Here is a 17,300-nt window from a genome sequence, read left to right on the forward strand (position 1 = left end):
CCCCCAGCCTGCGTTATGACGCGACCCAGCGTCCGCCGGAAGTGCGCGCAGAGGCTCCAGGGAACCGGCGGCCTCGGCGTCTGGTATCCGGAGCTTCGAGAACTGGGTGGTGCTGCTCCACGCTGGAGTCGCCGCGCCGCCGCGACCATGGTGTTCTACTTCACCAGCAGCGGTGAGTGGGCGCCGCGAGCTCCGGGGCCCCTGCTGCACGGGGTGTTCCCGAAGCCGGGACCCCCGGCCGTCGCGGAGCTTGGACCTCGTTGGAAAGCGCCTCCTCCGCGTCGGCTGCCTCTGCCCGCGCCCTCCCGGTCCCCTGTGCTGTTCATCCGTGTGGTCTCCCTCCGAGTGCCCCCTCCTCAGGGCCGGGGGTGAGGAGGGCGCGGAGGGACACCCCGCCCCGCACCCCCCTGCGATCTTCGCACCCGGAGTGTTCTCGGGATGACCTCCCGTCGTTACCTGGAATTGGGGACTTCTTTACACCTCATTTCAAGACCCACTACCACCACCACTACCCGTGGCCTTTAGTCTGGCTGTGCCTGGTAATTATGCACTTTGATTTAAAAAAAGAAAAAGGAGGCACTTGCCAGCAACTCCGCCTTATGGCAAGTACGCCCTGACCTTCTAGGAAAAGAGTTGCAGGGTCTGGGATGCAACGGAGAGCAATGGAAAGACCCTAGGATGGTAATACAGCCACTCGCTGGGCAGAACTGACGTCCCAGACCTTGGAAAGTGACATATGATGATGGTTCTGATTTGTTGTTGGCATTCAGTGCTGTGTCTAGACTTCGTTTCTCGGCTTATGGGGTTCCCTCTGCTAAAATCAGTGCCCAGTTAACTACTTCACCCTTCAGAGAGCTCTGGCTTACCTTTTTCAAGTGCCTCCCCCACCGCTCCCCCAGCTCCCACCCAGGCATTGCTTCGATATACCTCCTCGGGACCCCCTTAACCCTCCGTGTACGCCTTTGGCATTGTACTTGGGGTATTAAACGCCGTCTGCTCAGCTAGAGTGTTAACGCCCGGAAGGCAGGGACAAGATCTCTCTCTCCTGTTTCCCTAGCATAGTCTATGCCTGGCTCATAATAGTTACTCAGTAGATGGCTTGTTGGGTAAATGAATGTAATCTTTTTACTTAACAATAGCACGCTTTGCTGTTGCTGCTGACTGTGCTTGCTTGTTAAAGGTGAGCTCCGTGCTGTTTCTGTGGCCCTCTTTTCTTTTTAATGGGTACATGGCGTTTTGTACTTTTCTCTTTAGAGATGAGAACATTGAGGTCCAGAGAAGTTGTAACTCACAGACCCAACCTACTCAATTACACTGTCACATCCCGTTATTTTTCTCAGTACAATAGTTTAGACTTCCACAGTGTGCCTGCCATATGCTATTTCTCTGCCCCTGTAGATTTGGTTTGTCGTACCCATATTAAAATCACTACACACAAACTTCGAACTAGCCTGGAAAAAAAAAATCATTATAGGCCCCTGAGAGCATTTTCAATCCTTCCTCTGTTCTGTTTTGCTCCCTCTGTCATAAGATCACTTGAGCATCTCTTTGGAGCTTCTCCACTCATGAACATCTCCAACAACACAGATATCTATTCAAGTTCAAAACAGAATAAAAAGTACAGGCAGGGTATACAGGTACTAAATGTGTTTTTATGCTGGTTACTTTATTCTCCTCAAACTATTCTAATTCTTTGAGCACGAGTCATACATGTACAGGTGCCCTTAATAGAACAAGAGTGCTTCAACAGATTTGTGAATCATATTTTTCTCATTGGCTTCCGTTATAATGTCAGAATTCCTTTCTGTTGGAAAAATATTATAAATAATAAAACTGCCTTTGTGCAGCAAATCTTTTAAAATTGCAGAGTTAATGGAAAAATTATAACTTTTCCCGCGAAAGAGTAAAACTACATATTCCAAACGGAAAGAAAACAACTTGAAATGCAGAATCTTCAGGAAATGACGTCGTATAGACGGCCAAGCTTTTCAACTAAGTGGTTACCACATAAAACATTTTTTTTATTAAGTATCTGACATTTATTTTGAAAATTTTACTTTAAATATTCTATTCTTTTTTAAAATTTTGTTTTATTGCTTAAAGTATCACAAAGAGTATTATATATGTCTCCTTTTTTTCCCCTTCATGACATTCCCCCGGCCTCCCCTATCCCCCAGTGTCTTGTGTCCATTGGTTATGCTTATATGCATGCATACAAGTCCTTCGGTTGATCTCTTACCTCCCCCTCTTGCCCCCCAACCCTCCCCAGCCTTCGTGCTGTAGTTTGATAGTCTGTTCGATGCTGCTCTGCCTCTGTATCTATTTTTGTTCATCTAAAACATTTTTTTTTAATGGGGAGAAAATCTCAGTAGAAAGTGTTTGCCTTTCCTTTTGTTTTAAGATTGGTATCTCTGACTAAAATCTGTTCAATTCTATTCTTTCATGCTTTCTCATAATGGCATAATGACACATTAGCTTTATTATATTTCCAGTATCAAATTCAAGACCATGTGTTTTAAGGACCCACAAAATACCTGCACTTTGCTCATTAAGTCCACTTGTACTTTTAGTACCTTTAATAGCATCTATCTTAGGATAAATTGTTCTGTAAATTATGAAATTATTTATCACAAAGCCTCTAAAGTTGGTTTGGTTGCTACCCCTGAATCAGGTCTCCTCAAGATGATTCGTTCCCATACTAATCAACTCTTTTTTTTGGGTGAGAATAATAAAACAATCCAGTTTATTTTTCCTTTATTTCTTTTAACATGGAGAGGAGTTTAATTCAGGCTTCTTGCTCAGCAATTATGCTCTTTTTTAATTTTCTATTTTGACATAATTGCAGTCTTTCAGAAAAGTTACAAGAATAGTAAAAGATTTCCTTTTATACTCTTCTCTTAGATTCCTCAAATTCTTAACATTTTACCTTTTCTAACCAAATTCTAACATTTTTTTTTATTAAATTTTTATTGTTCAGATTACATTTGTTCCTCTCCCCCCCCCCATAACTCCCCTCCTTCCAGTTCCCGCCCCACCCTCCGCCCTCACTCCCCACCCACTGTCCTCATCCATAGGTGCACGATTTTTATCCAGTCTCTTCCCGAATCTCCCATTCCCCTTTCCCCCCCAAGAATAGTCAGTCCATTCCCTTTCTGTGTCCCTGATTCATTATAATCACCAGTTCATTCTGTACATCAGATTATTTATTCACTTGATTCTTAGATTCACTTGTTGATAGATGCATGTTTGTTGTTCACAATTTGTATCTTTACCTTTTTCTTCTTCCTCTTCTTAAAGGATACCTTTCAGCATTTCATATAATACTGGTTTAGTGGTGATGAACTCCTTTAGCTTTTCCTTGTCTGTGAAGCTCTTTATCTGACCTTCAATTCTGAATGATAGCTTTGCTGGATAAAGTAATCTTGGTTGTAGGTTCTCGGTATTCAGCACTTTGAATATTTCTTGCCATTCCCTTCTGGCCTGCAAAGTTTCTGTTGAGAAATCAGCTGACAGTCGTATGGGTATTCCCTTGTAGGTAATTGAGTCTCTTTCTCTTGCTGCTTTTAAGATTCTCTCTTTGTCTTTTGCTCTTGGCATTTTAATGATGATGTGTCTTGGTGTGGTCCTCTTTGGATTCCTTTTGTTTGGGGTTCTCTGCGCTTCTTGGACCTGTAAGTCCATTTCTTTCACCAGGTGGGGGAAGTTTTCTGCCATTATTTCTTGAAATAGGTTTTCAAAATCTTGCTGTCTCTCATCTTCTGGCACCCCAATAAGTCTGATATTATTCCACTTGAAACTGTCCCAGAGGCTCCTTACACTATCTTCACACTTTCGGGTTCTTTTTTCATTTTGCTTTTCCAGTTGGGTGTTTTTTGTCAAAACTTTGGTTTGATTCTTGTGCTCCTCTGGTCTGCTATTGGGTATAATATTCTTTATTTCAGTCCGTGTATGCTTACTTTCTAATTTCTTTATCGTAGCATCGAGGGTCTCATTAGTTTTCGTGAGGCTCTCCACAAGTTTTTTGCAAGCCCTCAAAATTGCGATTCTTAGCTCCATATCCTCCATTTCTGTCATGTTTTTTTGTCTCCGCATCTTTTATGCTTTCTTGGTGCACCCCCTTGTGGTCTTTGTGCGCAGTCTTGTTCTAGCCAAGCCTTAATTGTTGTAGTTAACACTAGAGGGATTTGACCACCAGGCCGACTGGCTATAGGAATCAGCTGTGTGGAAAACTTCAGTCCTCTGGGGAGGCGCTAGTCCAGCCTTTGCCTGAGGCGATCGGCAAATGGCTCTGCGCAGGGCTTGGGCGGGGCGGGCTCAACAGGGCGGGGGGAGGGAGCAGCTATGGCCGCTCTCAGTCCGTCTCCAGGGGCTCTGCCTCTCTGTCCCCGCAACCGCTGCAAACCTCGTAGGGACCGTAGCCAGACAGTCCCGCTTCTCCCGTTTGAGTCTGGGTCCCTAGAGACTCGCCCGGATCTGTAGCCCAGAGTCTGAGACTCACTCCTGATTGAAAACGACAACCGCGCCCTCAGCCACCAGCCCGCTTTGCGCGCGCACCGCCGCACCACCGTACCTTTAAATTTTCCACACTGCGCCTCCTCTAAGCCTCGTAATGCTGTTGTTTTTCCTTTTAGTTGAAGAGTCCCTCCTCAGCCAGCCTTCCTGGGGTTCTGGGTGATGTCCGTTCCGTCTTTTAGTTGTATTTTTGAAGTGGTTGTTCGAGGCAGCAAACTCCGGTGTTTACCTATGCCGCCATCTTGGTTTCTCGGTTAAACGTTCTTTTTTCCCAAATTCTAACATTTGCCTTATCTTAATTTTCCTCTTCCCTTCCCTACCTCCCCACAGACACAGACACGCACAATTTTTTTTCCTGAACAGTTAGTAAGCTGCAATTTACCCTTAAATACTTAAGTATTTTTTTTCTAAATTAAGGGCATTCTCTTATTAAAAGACATTCTTAATTAGGAAATTAACATTGCAGCGATACTATTATCTAATCAGCCTTTACTAAGTTTTCATCAGTGTCCTAATAATGTATTTATAAGAAAGGAAAATTATAAATCATTGCCGCATTCAGTTGTCATTCATTACTCTTTAGTTGCTTCTAATCTGGAGCATGTGCTCAGTCTCTGTCTTTCATGACACTGTTAGTTGAATTGTTTTGTAGAATGCCCCTCACTTGGGTTACTAGCAGTTATGTTCTTAATCATCTCATTTTATAGGGCAACCATCCAAACAATCATCTGTCATTCTCTTGGCTTAAGTTAAATAGCTTAGCCAACACAAAGACAGCTTTATTTTATTTTAATCATTTTTAATATTAATTTTGTTCTGATTGCAAAAACCATCTGTATATTCTGTGAGCAAACTAAAGTAACTATTGCTAAGATGTATATCCTTCCGTACATATAAAGAAAATGGGTGCATATATTAAAAATAGATATTTAAATATGTATATGCATACTCAACTACATACTTATTTTTTACCAATTGAATATTACTGTATATAGAGAGACAAAAATACTGTGGCCCTCTCTTTTTAATGGGTACATGGCATTTTTTTTTCACGGATGTACTATAATGTGTTTAACCAGTCTTAATTAGTGTTTAGGTTGTAAGAAGAACATCATTGCTTGATGGAGTATTTAATTAGTAGGATATATTCCAAGTGGTGACATTATAGGATCAACAAGGTACACACATATAATATTGTCAGGTTGTGCAGAGAAACTCTGAAACACTTTTTCGTTTTATTCCTGTACTTTTGGCATTTGCTATATGCCATACTAAGGCCTTATCAAGCTAATATAGTGCTCAATTGTAGATAAGTACCGTATTTCTGTTACCTAATCAATGCAAACATTCTCTCAAGATATTTCTCTCAACTACTTTCAAGTAATTATGGATTGTAGTCATTATAACTGCTAATTGAAGGAATTGGGAGTTTTCTCTCCCCAAGAGAGGCAACCACGATTGATGACTTAAGGAGTGTTTCATTACTGAAAGTACAGGCAATCCTGAATTTTAGAATTTACAATGAAAGAATGCTGCTCCTTGGCCTTCAGAGCTCCACTTCCATGTGGTAGTTCTGTGTTCTGGAGTGACAGCCAACAGACTGCCTAGCCCCATGGTCGGCAAACCGCGGCTCGTGAGCCACATGATGCTCTTTGGCCCCTTAAGTGTGGCTCTTCCACAAAATACCACGTGCGGGCGCACATACAGTGCGATTGAAACTTCGTGGCCCATGTGCAGAAGTCGGTTTTCGGCCTGGACGAGTCTATTTTGAAGAAGTACTGTTGATATTTGGCTCCGTTGACTAATAAGTTTGCCGATCACTGGTAGCCCAACCTTGCCACCTGTGTGTCAGGCTTTGTAGACTGAGAACCCAGTAACTGTTAATTGAGTTTAGATCCAAAGGGGGTCAAATAAATTTTGGTAGACTAGCTTGGAAACCCAGTATCCAGTTAGGATTTCAATTAGAAAACTTAACTTTTTGTTTTACTCCAAATGGAGGATGCCCTCCTTAAACACTAGCTCAGCAAAATAAATGTCATTCCTAAGGTAAGCCATACCTGGAATATTTGGTTTGATTTAGGATAATGGTTCCTAATGCTGATTTCACACTAGAATCACTTGGAGATCTTTAAAAAAAACAGTGCCTGCCCCCAGAGATTAGGATTTGGTTAGTCTTAGGTGGAGCTGAGGCATCATTAGGTGATTCTAATATGTAATCAGAATTCAGAGTAACATTTCATGACTTTTACAATGTCACTTTTACAAGTTTAAGAGTCATGTTTCTTCCTAATGGGACAGGGAGTCTATTATAATTTGTGGCACACCTGAAATATAATTTAATATTAGCTAACTAGAATTTTGAAAAATAAAACTTGGCTAAGTATAGGAACCTATATAAGTGATTGGGGTGAAGGTATTGTATTGTGGGTTTTTTTTTGTTTTTAATTCTTTTGAAGAAGGCAAAAGCAAAGAACTGAACTAAAATTGCATTGAACTCTATTAAGGAAAGTAGCTATCCTATATAATAAAAATCTAATATTCTAAGTGTCCAGTCGTCCATTCAACCAATCAAAGCGTAATATGCTAATGATATGCTGAGGCCGCTCAACCACTTGCTATGATGTGCACTGACCACTAGGGGGCAGACAGTTGACTGGTCGACCAGTCACTATGATGAGCACTGACTACCAGGGGGTAGATGCCCTGATTGGTAGGTTAGCTTGCTGCTGGGGTTTGGCCGATTGGGACTGAGCGAGATGGGCAGGACACTCCCTGGAACCCTCCCACGGTCCCTCCCTGACCCCGATTGTACACCAGTGGGGTCCCTTGGCCTGGCCTGCACCCTCCCAATCTGGGACCCCTCAGGGAATGTCGGAGAGCTGGTTTCGGCCCAATCCTGCAGGGCAGGTCAAGGGACCCCAGTGGAACATGAATTCGTGCACCAGGCCTCTAGTTTTTAATAAGGGTCAGTAAACTTTCTGTTTGGGCCAGATAGTAAATGTTTTAGACTTTGTGTGCCACATATCTATAACTTGTTCTTTCTTGTTTTGCTTTTTTCAACCTGCTGAAACATAAAAATCATTCTTAGCTTGAGGGCTATCTAAAAACAGGGCTGGATTTGGCCTATGGACCATGTTTTTTGCCAACCCCAAATCTAAGCATTTGTCACTTGTTTTTCCCATGAAACACTTTTGGTGATGAAGTTATCTAACCACTTTTTATTTTTGTTTTGTCTTAGTTAACTCATCTGCTTACACTATTTACATGGGAAAGGATAAATATGAAAGTAAGTTTTCAAAAGCATTTGATTTTGAAATTTCCAGAAGGTAAGTGTTAATTGCTTTTCCCCAATGGTTTGTTGGATATGAGTTTTCAACTACTACTAACCCATTATAAAGAACTCTCAGGGATTAACCTTCCTAAAATTTAGTTATATTAGATAATATTTAAGCTAATTGGACCACCTTTTTGCTCAATAGAAACTTTACAAAGAGTTTTGATTTAGGTTGATGTGACTCAGAGGTTAACCTTTGCTAGTTTAGATTAAATAAAAATAATCTGTGACTTGGACTTTGAAAAGATCATTTTCTGCACATTTTTACCACATTTAAGGTTAGTGGAAACCTATCTATTGGTTTTCTGAGGCTGAAGATGGCTTTTCTTTAACTGTATTTTTATTGTTAAGACTTACAGATGTCCCCATTTTCGCCCCCTTTGCCCACCTTCACCCAGTCCCTATCCCCCAAAGATGGCTCTTAAGTCATGAAATGTTAACAGTTTTTATCTAACTTGGTTGACCATTCTTTTCAGAATCAAATACATTATTTCATACCATACACAATCATATAACTAAATGGTGTACACACTTACGTAACTGAAACAAAAATTTACAAAAAAAATCCATATCATTTGCTGTGCCCTCTAATTTCAGTTTTTTTATGTTTTAAAAGCTACACTCAGCCTGTTAGATTATTTTTTTGACTCACTCATGAATTGGAACTAAATCTTAAAAAGAAAAACATTGCCTGAGGGGATAACCTTTTTGACTGCAGGAGGGAGATGAAAGTGAAATTTAGCTTTCTTGACCCAGAGAGCAGTGAATCCACAGCACTGACCCTCAGGGTACAGAACACAGAAGTGAGGGAGAAAGAAAGGCAATAAGAGCTCCAGAGAAAAATGCCAGAATTACTCTTCTTTAGGCTTAAAGAACACAGCTGCGTATCTCTCAGGGTAGTGTGATGTTTTGGAAAAGATAGCTCTTAAATCAAGCCAATTTGGGTTACAATTCCAGTTTTCTAGCAAACTAGCTATAGTTACTTAACCTCTTTGAACCTCAGATTTGTTAGCTGTAAGAAGATGATCAAGGGATGGTATCTACCTTGCAGGGTTGTGACGATTAATGAAAGAGCCTGAGTAAAGTATCTGAGCCGTAGTGGGCACTCAGTAAGTAGTAGTTACCATCACTGGGGCTTCTTTAGTTCCTCGAAGCTGCCTCCTCCTCCACTGGGAACAGTCAGGGTTGATGGCTTTTCTTAGTAGTCTGAGAGCTGGCTAATTCACTACATCACCTTTCTTTAACCTCCAGGTATTGCTTTCTGTTTCTTTTCTAAAACCATCAGTGTCTGTTCTAGGTGCAGTTTGAAACTGACAACAGTTTAAACTTGATCCTTTAAAAGAGGCAAGTATAACGTTCTTCAGTATGAGACATTTTACATTAATGAAATAAATAAGGCCAAAAATTAAAAGATGTCAAAGAGCAGTGATGTAATTATATACAGGGTGTCCCCCAAAAATGTATACACACTTTTCTGGGATAGCTCAATTGATATATCTTTTCATCATTACATTAACCCATTGGAATTAATAATTATTCAAAGTGTGTATACATTTTTGGGGGGACCCTATAGTTAGTATATGTATATTTATTTATATTTAAAATATGACATGTGTATAATATATAGCATATATGATATATAATAATGTGATAGGTAATTGTTATATAAATATAGTTATAAATCAGATCTATATAAACAGTTTAGAACTTTGCTATAATACTGGTTGCTATAAAGCAGAATCAGTATAAAGCAAGACTGTCACATCCTAGCCAAGAGAAAAAAGCAAAACAGAATAATGTAACTCATTTATAAACAGTTTTTCCTTATAATGAATTTATGACATTGACTCTGGGTGTGACTTAATGGAGAAGCTGTTTGCAATACAGTCAAATCTCGGTTCTCAAATGCCTCCCATTTTGAACGATTCTGTTCTTGACCAAGTTGTTCCCAGAAAAATGTCTTGGTTGTCAAACAAAACTTCGGTTCTTGACCTGACAACCCTTTCATGCTGATACCTGTATGATCAGTCGTCTCTCAGGTGACAAAGGAGAAAATGCATGAGTATGGGTCAGTTTACTGTTAAACCTCACATTGTTAACATCTCAGGAAATTTTACAGTGAATATTTTGGTGTTTTTTGCTTTTGTTGCTGGAATGGATTAATTTAACTTACATTATTTCTAAGGGGAAAAAATGATTTGGTTTTCTATCAAATCGATTCTTGAACAGCCTTCCGGAACGAATTAAATTCAAGAACCAAAGTTCCACTGTATATCAATACTAGAGTTTATATTTCTCCTAGCAACCCATAAATTGTCATTGGTAATTTGTGTCTTTTTTCATAGCATCCTCCTGATGAATGTAAGCTGAAGAGGGCATGCTACCTTCCTGTATTACATAGAAATAAGACACAGTTATAAGAGCTACAGTAGATATGGGTCCAAACCTGACCAAATCTACTTTTCTTTCTGTTAGCAAGTATGCAATCCCAAGACTGAGGTTACTGAGAAGCACCTAAAGCAGAGCTGCTATGTGTGGTTGTGCAGGTTTTGCACTGCAGTTCGGGGCTGGGACAGGGGGAGAGTCTCTTATAATGAAGAGCTGCCTTGATTCTGGCTCACACTGATGGGCTGCCTGTGGTGCTGACTGACCTGAAGAAGCTGTGCCAGTAACATTCCCCATGTCTCTTATTCCTCCCATTTTAGTTTACTCTTTGCTGTGTCTATTTGTGTCAGCCTCTGTGAGTATCCAAAGAGGAAGATTTAGTCTGTCTTCATAGTATTCAGGTAGAGGCACATACTAAAACAAGTATGGGTCAGTTTTGCTGTGAACTTCAAAATGCTTAAAAAAAATAAATAAAGTATATGAAAAAGTATGGGCAAAATACATTAATAGCAAATACTGTCGAAGTGGAGGGGGCAGAGAGTAAATGTGACTTGGGCAAACTGAGAAAGCTTTATGGAGGAGTAGATTAGGATGGGTTAGATTGTGGAAGCCTTTATTTAGCCTGTTTTCTTTGGTGTGGAATCCTTTAAATGTCCTTTAGAGGAATTTAAATACAGAAATGGAAATCTAGATATAGAATTTATGTCTACTTATGTAAATTTAGATTCTATCTAGAGTCCACTGGAGTGGTGTTTGCTGTCACTAAAATATATGTAGGAAAAAAAATTTAGGTATGTATAGAACACTTTCCCCCCAAAAATTCATGGAGTCATTTGGAGGCATCAACTTTTCTAGTCTGCTTTGTAAGAAAGGTGTAATATATATACGTTGCAGCGCAGAAAAGTAGTGGAAGCATAGAGTCAAATTTCTTATAAAAAATTTTTTATTTTGATTATTTTTTTTTGAGAGAGGGAGGGAGAAAGAAACATTGATGTGAGAGAGAAACATTGATTGGCTACCTCCTGCATGCCACCTCCCCACCCCCACCCCCACCAGGGATCAGGCTGAAACCTGGGCCTGGGCCCTAACCCAGAATCAAACAATGCCCAACCAACTGAGCCACACAGGCCAGGGCAGAAAGGTATAACATTTTTAAAGCACCCTATCCTAGTGCTCCTAGCACATCACACTTAATTTCAAATAGCTTTGATGACTTCAGACTAAGGGCTGGATGGAATATAAATGACTTTTTAATTGAATTATTTACTTTCACTTAACAGCTTTCAGGTATATTCCTTTTATAAGCCAGTAGGTGTCACCAGGGAGCCAAACATTGCCTAAAGCAGCGGTTCTCAACCTGTGGGTCGCGACCCCCTTGGGGGTCAAACGACCCTTTCACAGGGGTCGCCTAAGACCAGCGGAAAACATATATAATTACATATTGTTTTTGTGATTAATCACTATGCTTTAATTATGTTCAATTTGTAACAGTGAAAATACATCCTGCATATCAGATATTTACATTACGATTCATAACAGTAGCAACATTACAGTTATGAAGTAGCAACGAAAATAATTTTATGGTTGGGGGTCACCACAACATGAGGAACTGTATTAAAGGGTCGAGGCATTAGGAAGGCTGAGAACCACTGGCCTAAGGAAAAGGTTTTTAGATTTCCCTTTATTTTTTCATTACCTGTTGGCTATTTGCTCAGCTTCCCACTTAAGCTAGTAGATGGCCCTTCAGAGAACTCATGGTCCCTGCAGTTGCTAAGAACACCTTCATTTAAGGTTTATCATCCTTTTGCTTTTCTGGGGAAGAAATACCCCATTGAAGCTAGATAGATAATACTTTCTTGGGTACATTTAAAAAAATATATATTTTATTGATTTTTTACAGAGAGGAAGGGAGAGAGATAGAGAGTTAGAAACATCGATGAGAGAGAAACATCAATCAGCTGCCTCCTGCACACCCCCTATTGGGGATGTGCCCGCAACCAAGGTACATGCCCTTGACCGGAATCGAACCTGGAACCCTTCAGTCCACAGGCCACATGCTCTATCCACTGAGCCAAACCAGCTAGGGCAGTGGTCAGCAAACTGCGGCTCGCGAGCCACATGCAGCTCTTTGGCCTCTTGAGTGTGGCTCTTCCACAAAATACCGACTTCTGCGCATGGGCCACGAAGTTTCAATCGCACTATATGTGCACGCCCACACGTGGTATTTTGTAGAAGAGCCACACTCAAGGGGCCAAAGAGCCGCATGTGGCTCGAGAGCCGCAGTTTGCCAGTCACTGAGCTAGGGCCTTCGGTACATTTTTAAAAAATTTTTTTATTGACTTCAGAGAGGAAGGAAGAGGGAGAAAGGGATAGAAACATCAATGATGAGAGAGAATCATTGATCGGCTGCCTCCTGCACGCCCCCTACTGGGGATTGAGCCCACAACCCGAGCGTGTGCCCTTAACCAGAATCAAACCGGGTACCCTTCAGTCCACAGGCTGACACTCTGTCCAACTGAGCCAAACTGGCCATGGCTCTTGGATACATTTTTTTAAAGTATTTTTTTTTAAATATAATTGATTTTTTTCATAACAGATAGAGAGTTAGAAACGTTGATGAGAGAGAAGCATTGATCAGCTGCCTCCTGCACACCCCCTACTGGGGATGTGCCTGCAACCAAGGCACATGCCCTTGACTGGAATTGAACCTGGGATCCTTCAGTCCGCAGGCCGACGCTCTATCCACTGAGCCAAACCGGTTAGGGCCTTGGATACATTTTAAATTATATATTATTTTGTTTATCTTAGAATTTTTAATTTTGTATCTAATATTTTAATGTGTCTGTATTAAACACAATTAGTTACTAATTATTCATAGCTATTAGAAGTACAAGGTTGGGCAAAAGCAGATTTACAGTTTTTCATATAGAAAATAATACAATAATTAATAAAATTTCAACAAAAGAGTGCGTATGTGCCAGCAAAGCCATGGAGGCCATTTACCCCGATATGCTATTCCATACATAACCCTATACTGTATACTTTATGAATCAATAAAAAATTTACAATTTTTAATTATAAACCTGTGTTTTCTATCAAAATTACTTCTTGTGTGAATTTTGGGACACCCTTTTATTTTAAAGTATTTATTGAAGCAATCCAAATGTCAACAATAGTAAGTTTATCCATATGATAGAATTAAGTTATTATTCCCAAATAACTTTTTATTTAAAAATATTTCTTTTATCAACTTGAGAGAGGAAGGGAGAGGGGGAAGGATGGTGAAAGAGAGAGGGAAACATTGATTTGTTGTTCCACTTATTTATGCATTCATTGGTTGATTCTGGAATGTGTCCTGACTGGGGATCGAACCCACAACTTTGGTGTATACTATAACCAATTGAGCCACACTGACTGGGCGAGAGAGACATTACTTTTAACATTTAGCTATTTCTTCTATTTTATTTTCATTAATTTCGTCAGAATTTTAGACGAATTTTATTTTCTTTTTTATACTTTGATTTATTCTTTCATTTTCTGCAATTTTATAATTGAGAAGGTTTTTTTTTAAAGAAGTAAAATGTAATCCATTGGTTTTAAGATTTTAGCAAAAGCATTTTTACAGTCAAACCTTGGTTGTCAACCAAAATTTCAGTTTTCGACCTGACAACCCTTTCATGATACCTCAGCATGATAAAAAGCATCTCTCAGGCACCAAAGGAGAGAATGCTTTTCTTGCTGGCTAAATCTACCTTTAGCACAATTTTAAAACATAAAGAGGCTATCAGGAGTGCTAATGTTGGTAGGGGTGTAAAAGTGCTCACGAAACAGCTAGTATGGGCAATTGAATGGAGAGAAAAACTGTTGTTGATTTGGATAAAGAAAAAGCAGTTAGTTGGTGATAGCATTTTGGAGGCAGTGATATAAGAAAAATTCCTTTAAAGCTAGTAGGGGGTGGTTCAATAAATTTAAGAAAAGAAGTATGTTTATTTATAGATTAAGAAGTTCATTAGACATGTACTGTATATAAGAAAGGTTAGAATGGAATCATTTGGGGATCTGGAACAGACTAATTCAATTTACATTATTTCTAGTGGGAAAAAATGATTTGGTTTTCGAACAAATTGCTTCTTAAGCAGGCTTCCAGTACGATTTAAGTTCAAGAACTGAGGTTCACTGTATTAAGTATTATTACAGTGATTCAATTTTCTAAGGTAAGCATGTCAAGCTCAAAGGCTAACACAGGCCAAATAAGGTTTAAGATTATGTGGGCTGCAAGAAAAACAAAAGCTTCAATTGTCGTAGAAACGTAGGATTATTTCGATAGAGACATGCTGAATGCAAAAGGGCTGAAATAAATGAGTAATCGTTAACATAAAATAATAGAACATTTTAATAAAAATTAATATTTTTTCTTGAACATTAACTTACCAGACACTGAATAACTGCACAAATTAATAAGCGTAACACAAATGAACCTATTTTTCTTGTTCTCCGAAAGCAAAATATTTCCTGTTGCTCACACCAAACAAGTCAGTACAAGACTAAGGATGTGGCACTCGGCTGCTAAAATATTCACTGCTGGAATTAGTGGAGAGAAATGTGTGCCTGCGTGTAAGGCCCGTAAGGGAAATGAATGCAACACGATTATAGTAATCAGTCATTAGCGAACATTGTAGTTCGTTATTAATAAAATTATGTATAACAGGATATTATAAAAATTAAGTTACGAAATTTTTATTAAAACGTTTCTTACATAGTGTTATATTTATATTTGCTGGGCTGCAAAAATATTCGTGGTGGGCCGCGAGTTTGACATGCTTGTTCTAAGACATCATCTAACTTCTCAGCTACTCTGATTTGTCAGTTTTATTATCTTCAAATAGATCTTTGAACTTTATAATATTATTATGAAAAGTTATAATAATTATAATTGTCCAGTTGTAGAAACTATTTTTACAGCATTTCCAAGCATCAAAGACTCTCTGAATTACTCATTTCTTCTTTAAGGGAGGAAAACAAAGTTGTGGAAAGGATTGATATTTCTCCCTTTCCAATTATCTATAAACTGGCATTTCTTCATTTGACGGTTTTTTACCTTTTCTTTGTTCTCTCGTATTTCCCTGTAGATGAGGATCTAATAAAGTATGGCTGGCCTGAAGATATTTGGTAAGTAACAATTTGGGTTCTGCTTTCAGTGGATCATTATTTATTTTCTTAGACCTGGCCAGCCACCTGACTCCTATGATTAAAACTTTTTCCATCTTCTGCTTACACCATGTTACATTACACCTTGTTGATGTCTCTCTCCTGGAACCTCATTCTGCCTATAGAGTGGGATATGGTCTCTACAGCTCTTAACACCCCTACCAAATGCTCTCCCTGAAGATAAGCTCAGGGATCCTATTACTTTAATGATAGTAATAATGAACATAATTGAGCACTTAACTATATGCCAAATACTGTTAAATGTTTACTTCCATTAGTACATTTAGTTTCACATCAACCCTGTGAAATAGTTACTGATATGCCCATTTTTCAGATAAGGAAACTAAGGCTAAGAGAAACTGAATAGATCTGCTCTGGTTGTTGCTGGCCCCCGGTTAGCTGTAGTTCTAGATCACAACTTCTCTGTCCCTCTAAGCTGCTACTCTTGGCTGCAGGTCACTTCTTTCTTCCTCAAGCTGTGGCTGTGGTTCTCTCTGGACCTCTTTTCTCCAAGTGGGCCCAGGTCCTTCACTTAATTCCCTACAGTGACAGAGTTAAGGCTGCCACTTTTTAGAAGAGTTGATTGATTTTCAGTAAGGTATATAGCATTGAACATTTAGTAGGAAAAATATTACAGTGACTAACTGAAGCTACCCCTAGACTCAGTTCGCTTACTTTTTCTATGCTCCTGCTGAAGGGTGCCTCCGCTCCTGCCCCTTTATGAAGAGGCTAATTCATGACCCCAGTGGAAATGCTTTCATGTCTGTCTGCCTTCTCTAAAGTCTACATGCCAGGAACCAAGAGGCACTAGAAACCTGAGGAATTTTACAGTCTTTTTCTGCCCCCTGTCCCAGCACAATGGCCCATCTTCTGAACGCAAATATGTCATCAGGTAGACAATGCTGGTACTCCCTTACCTCAGGTGGACAGTTTGCACTGCTGCTGAGGGCTTCTGGGTTGGGTGCTGCCTACCTTTCTAGGACCCTTGATTTTAAGCCCCATGAAGACAGTGATCTGCTTTGTTAACTACTAGATTCCCAGTACCTAGCATAAGACCTGGCACATAGGTTCAGTGACTATTTGTTGACTTCCTAATGTACTGGCTCTCGCCTGTGTAGAAATGATCTCCACTGGACATTTTTTCACAATCATTGCATTCTAGTTATCTCCATTTTGAGCACCTGTCACCCCCAGCTGGATTGTTTCAGTTGTCCTTAAAGCCCAAAGATTTCCAGACTCTATCAAGGGGGAAAAGAATGGCTACACCTGTTAATGTAGTTGCCTTTTGTAAATTTTTAAAAAATATTTTTTTACTGATTTCAGAGAGGAAGGGAGAGGGAGAGAGAGATAGAAACATCAATGATGAGAGAGAATCATTGGTTGGCTGCCTCCTGCATGCCCCCTACTGGACATTGAGCTTGCAACCCGGGCATATGCCCTTGACCGGAATCGAACCCGGGACCCTTCAGTCCACAGGTCAATGCTCTATCCACTAAGCCAGACCTGCTAGGGCCCTTTTGCAAATTTTTAACATGTCAGGTTTGAGGCAGAAATGTTTGCATATATTCAGATGCACCATGGGAGTAATTTGCCATAGCCTTTTACCTGGCATTTAAGAAAAAATTTAAGAAGTGGAAAATAAATTTTCCGTTTACAACGTACACCCCATGTATTATGTCTTGGGTTTTCCATTTTGTTAACGTTGACTATCTCCCGGAATACTACTGAGCCAAACTGGTGTCTGCTGATACCTAGACATCCTTGATCCTTTTGACACTCTTTAATAGTCTTTTGATAAATTACTATTGTTGAAAGTGATTGACTTACTTTCAGAAGCTATTTGAGTCTGCTGTGAGCTGGA

The 17,300-nt window shown here is 39.8% G+C and overlaps 1 protein-coding gene across 5 annotated transcripts in view; it reads left to right on the forward strand.

The window, feature by feature from the left end:
- The first annotated feature begins 55 nt into the window (after positions 1-55).
- Positions 56-17,300, forward strand: part of CCDC25 (coiled-coil domain containing 25) — a 42,159-nt gene continuing 24,914 nt past the window's right edge. For 4 of the 5 annotated variants that reach the window (XR_002829880.1, XM_006081945.3, XM_014457066.2 and 1 more), the window contains exons 1-3: positions 56-172; positions 7,751-7,798; positions 15,361-15,400. Coding sequence is in view for 3 of the 5 variants with exons in the window: in XM_006081945.3 (XP_006082007.1) it covers positions 148-172; positions 7,751-7,798; positions 15,361-15,400 (113 nt within the window). In the remaining 2 variants the exon portion in view is untranslated. The remainder of the gene's footprint in view (positions 173-7,750; positions 7,799-15,360; positions 15,401-17,300) is intronic. The other variant, XM_023756041.1, reaches the window with a different exon arrangement.

The sequence above is a fragment of the Myotis lucifugus genome, unplaced genomic scaffold (assembly GCF_000147115.1).
Source record: "Myotis lucifugus unplaced genomic scaffold, Myoluc2.0 scaffold_1, whole genome shotgun sequence".
NCBI lineage: Eukaryota > Metazoa > Chordata > Mammalia > Chiroptera > Vespertilionidae > Myotis > Myotis lucifugus.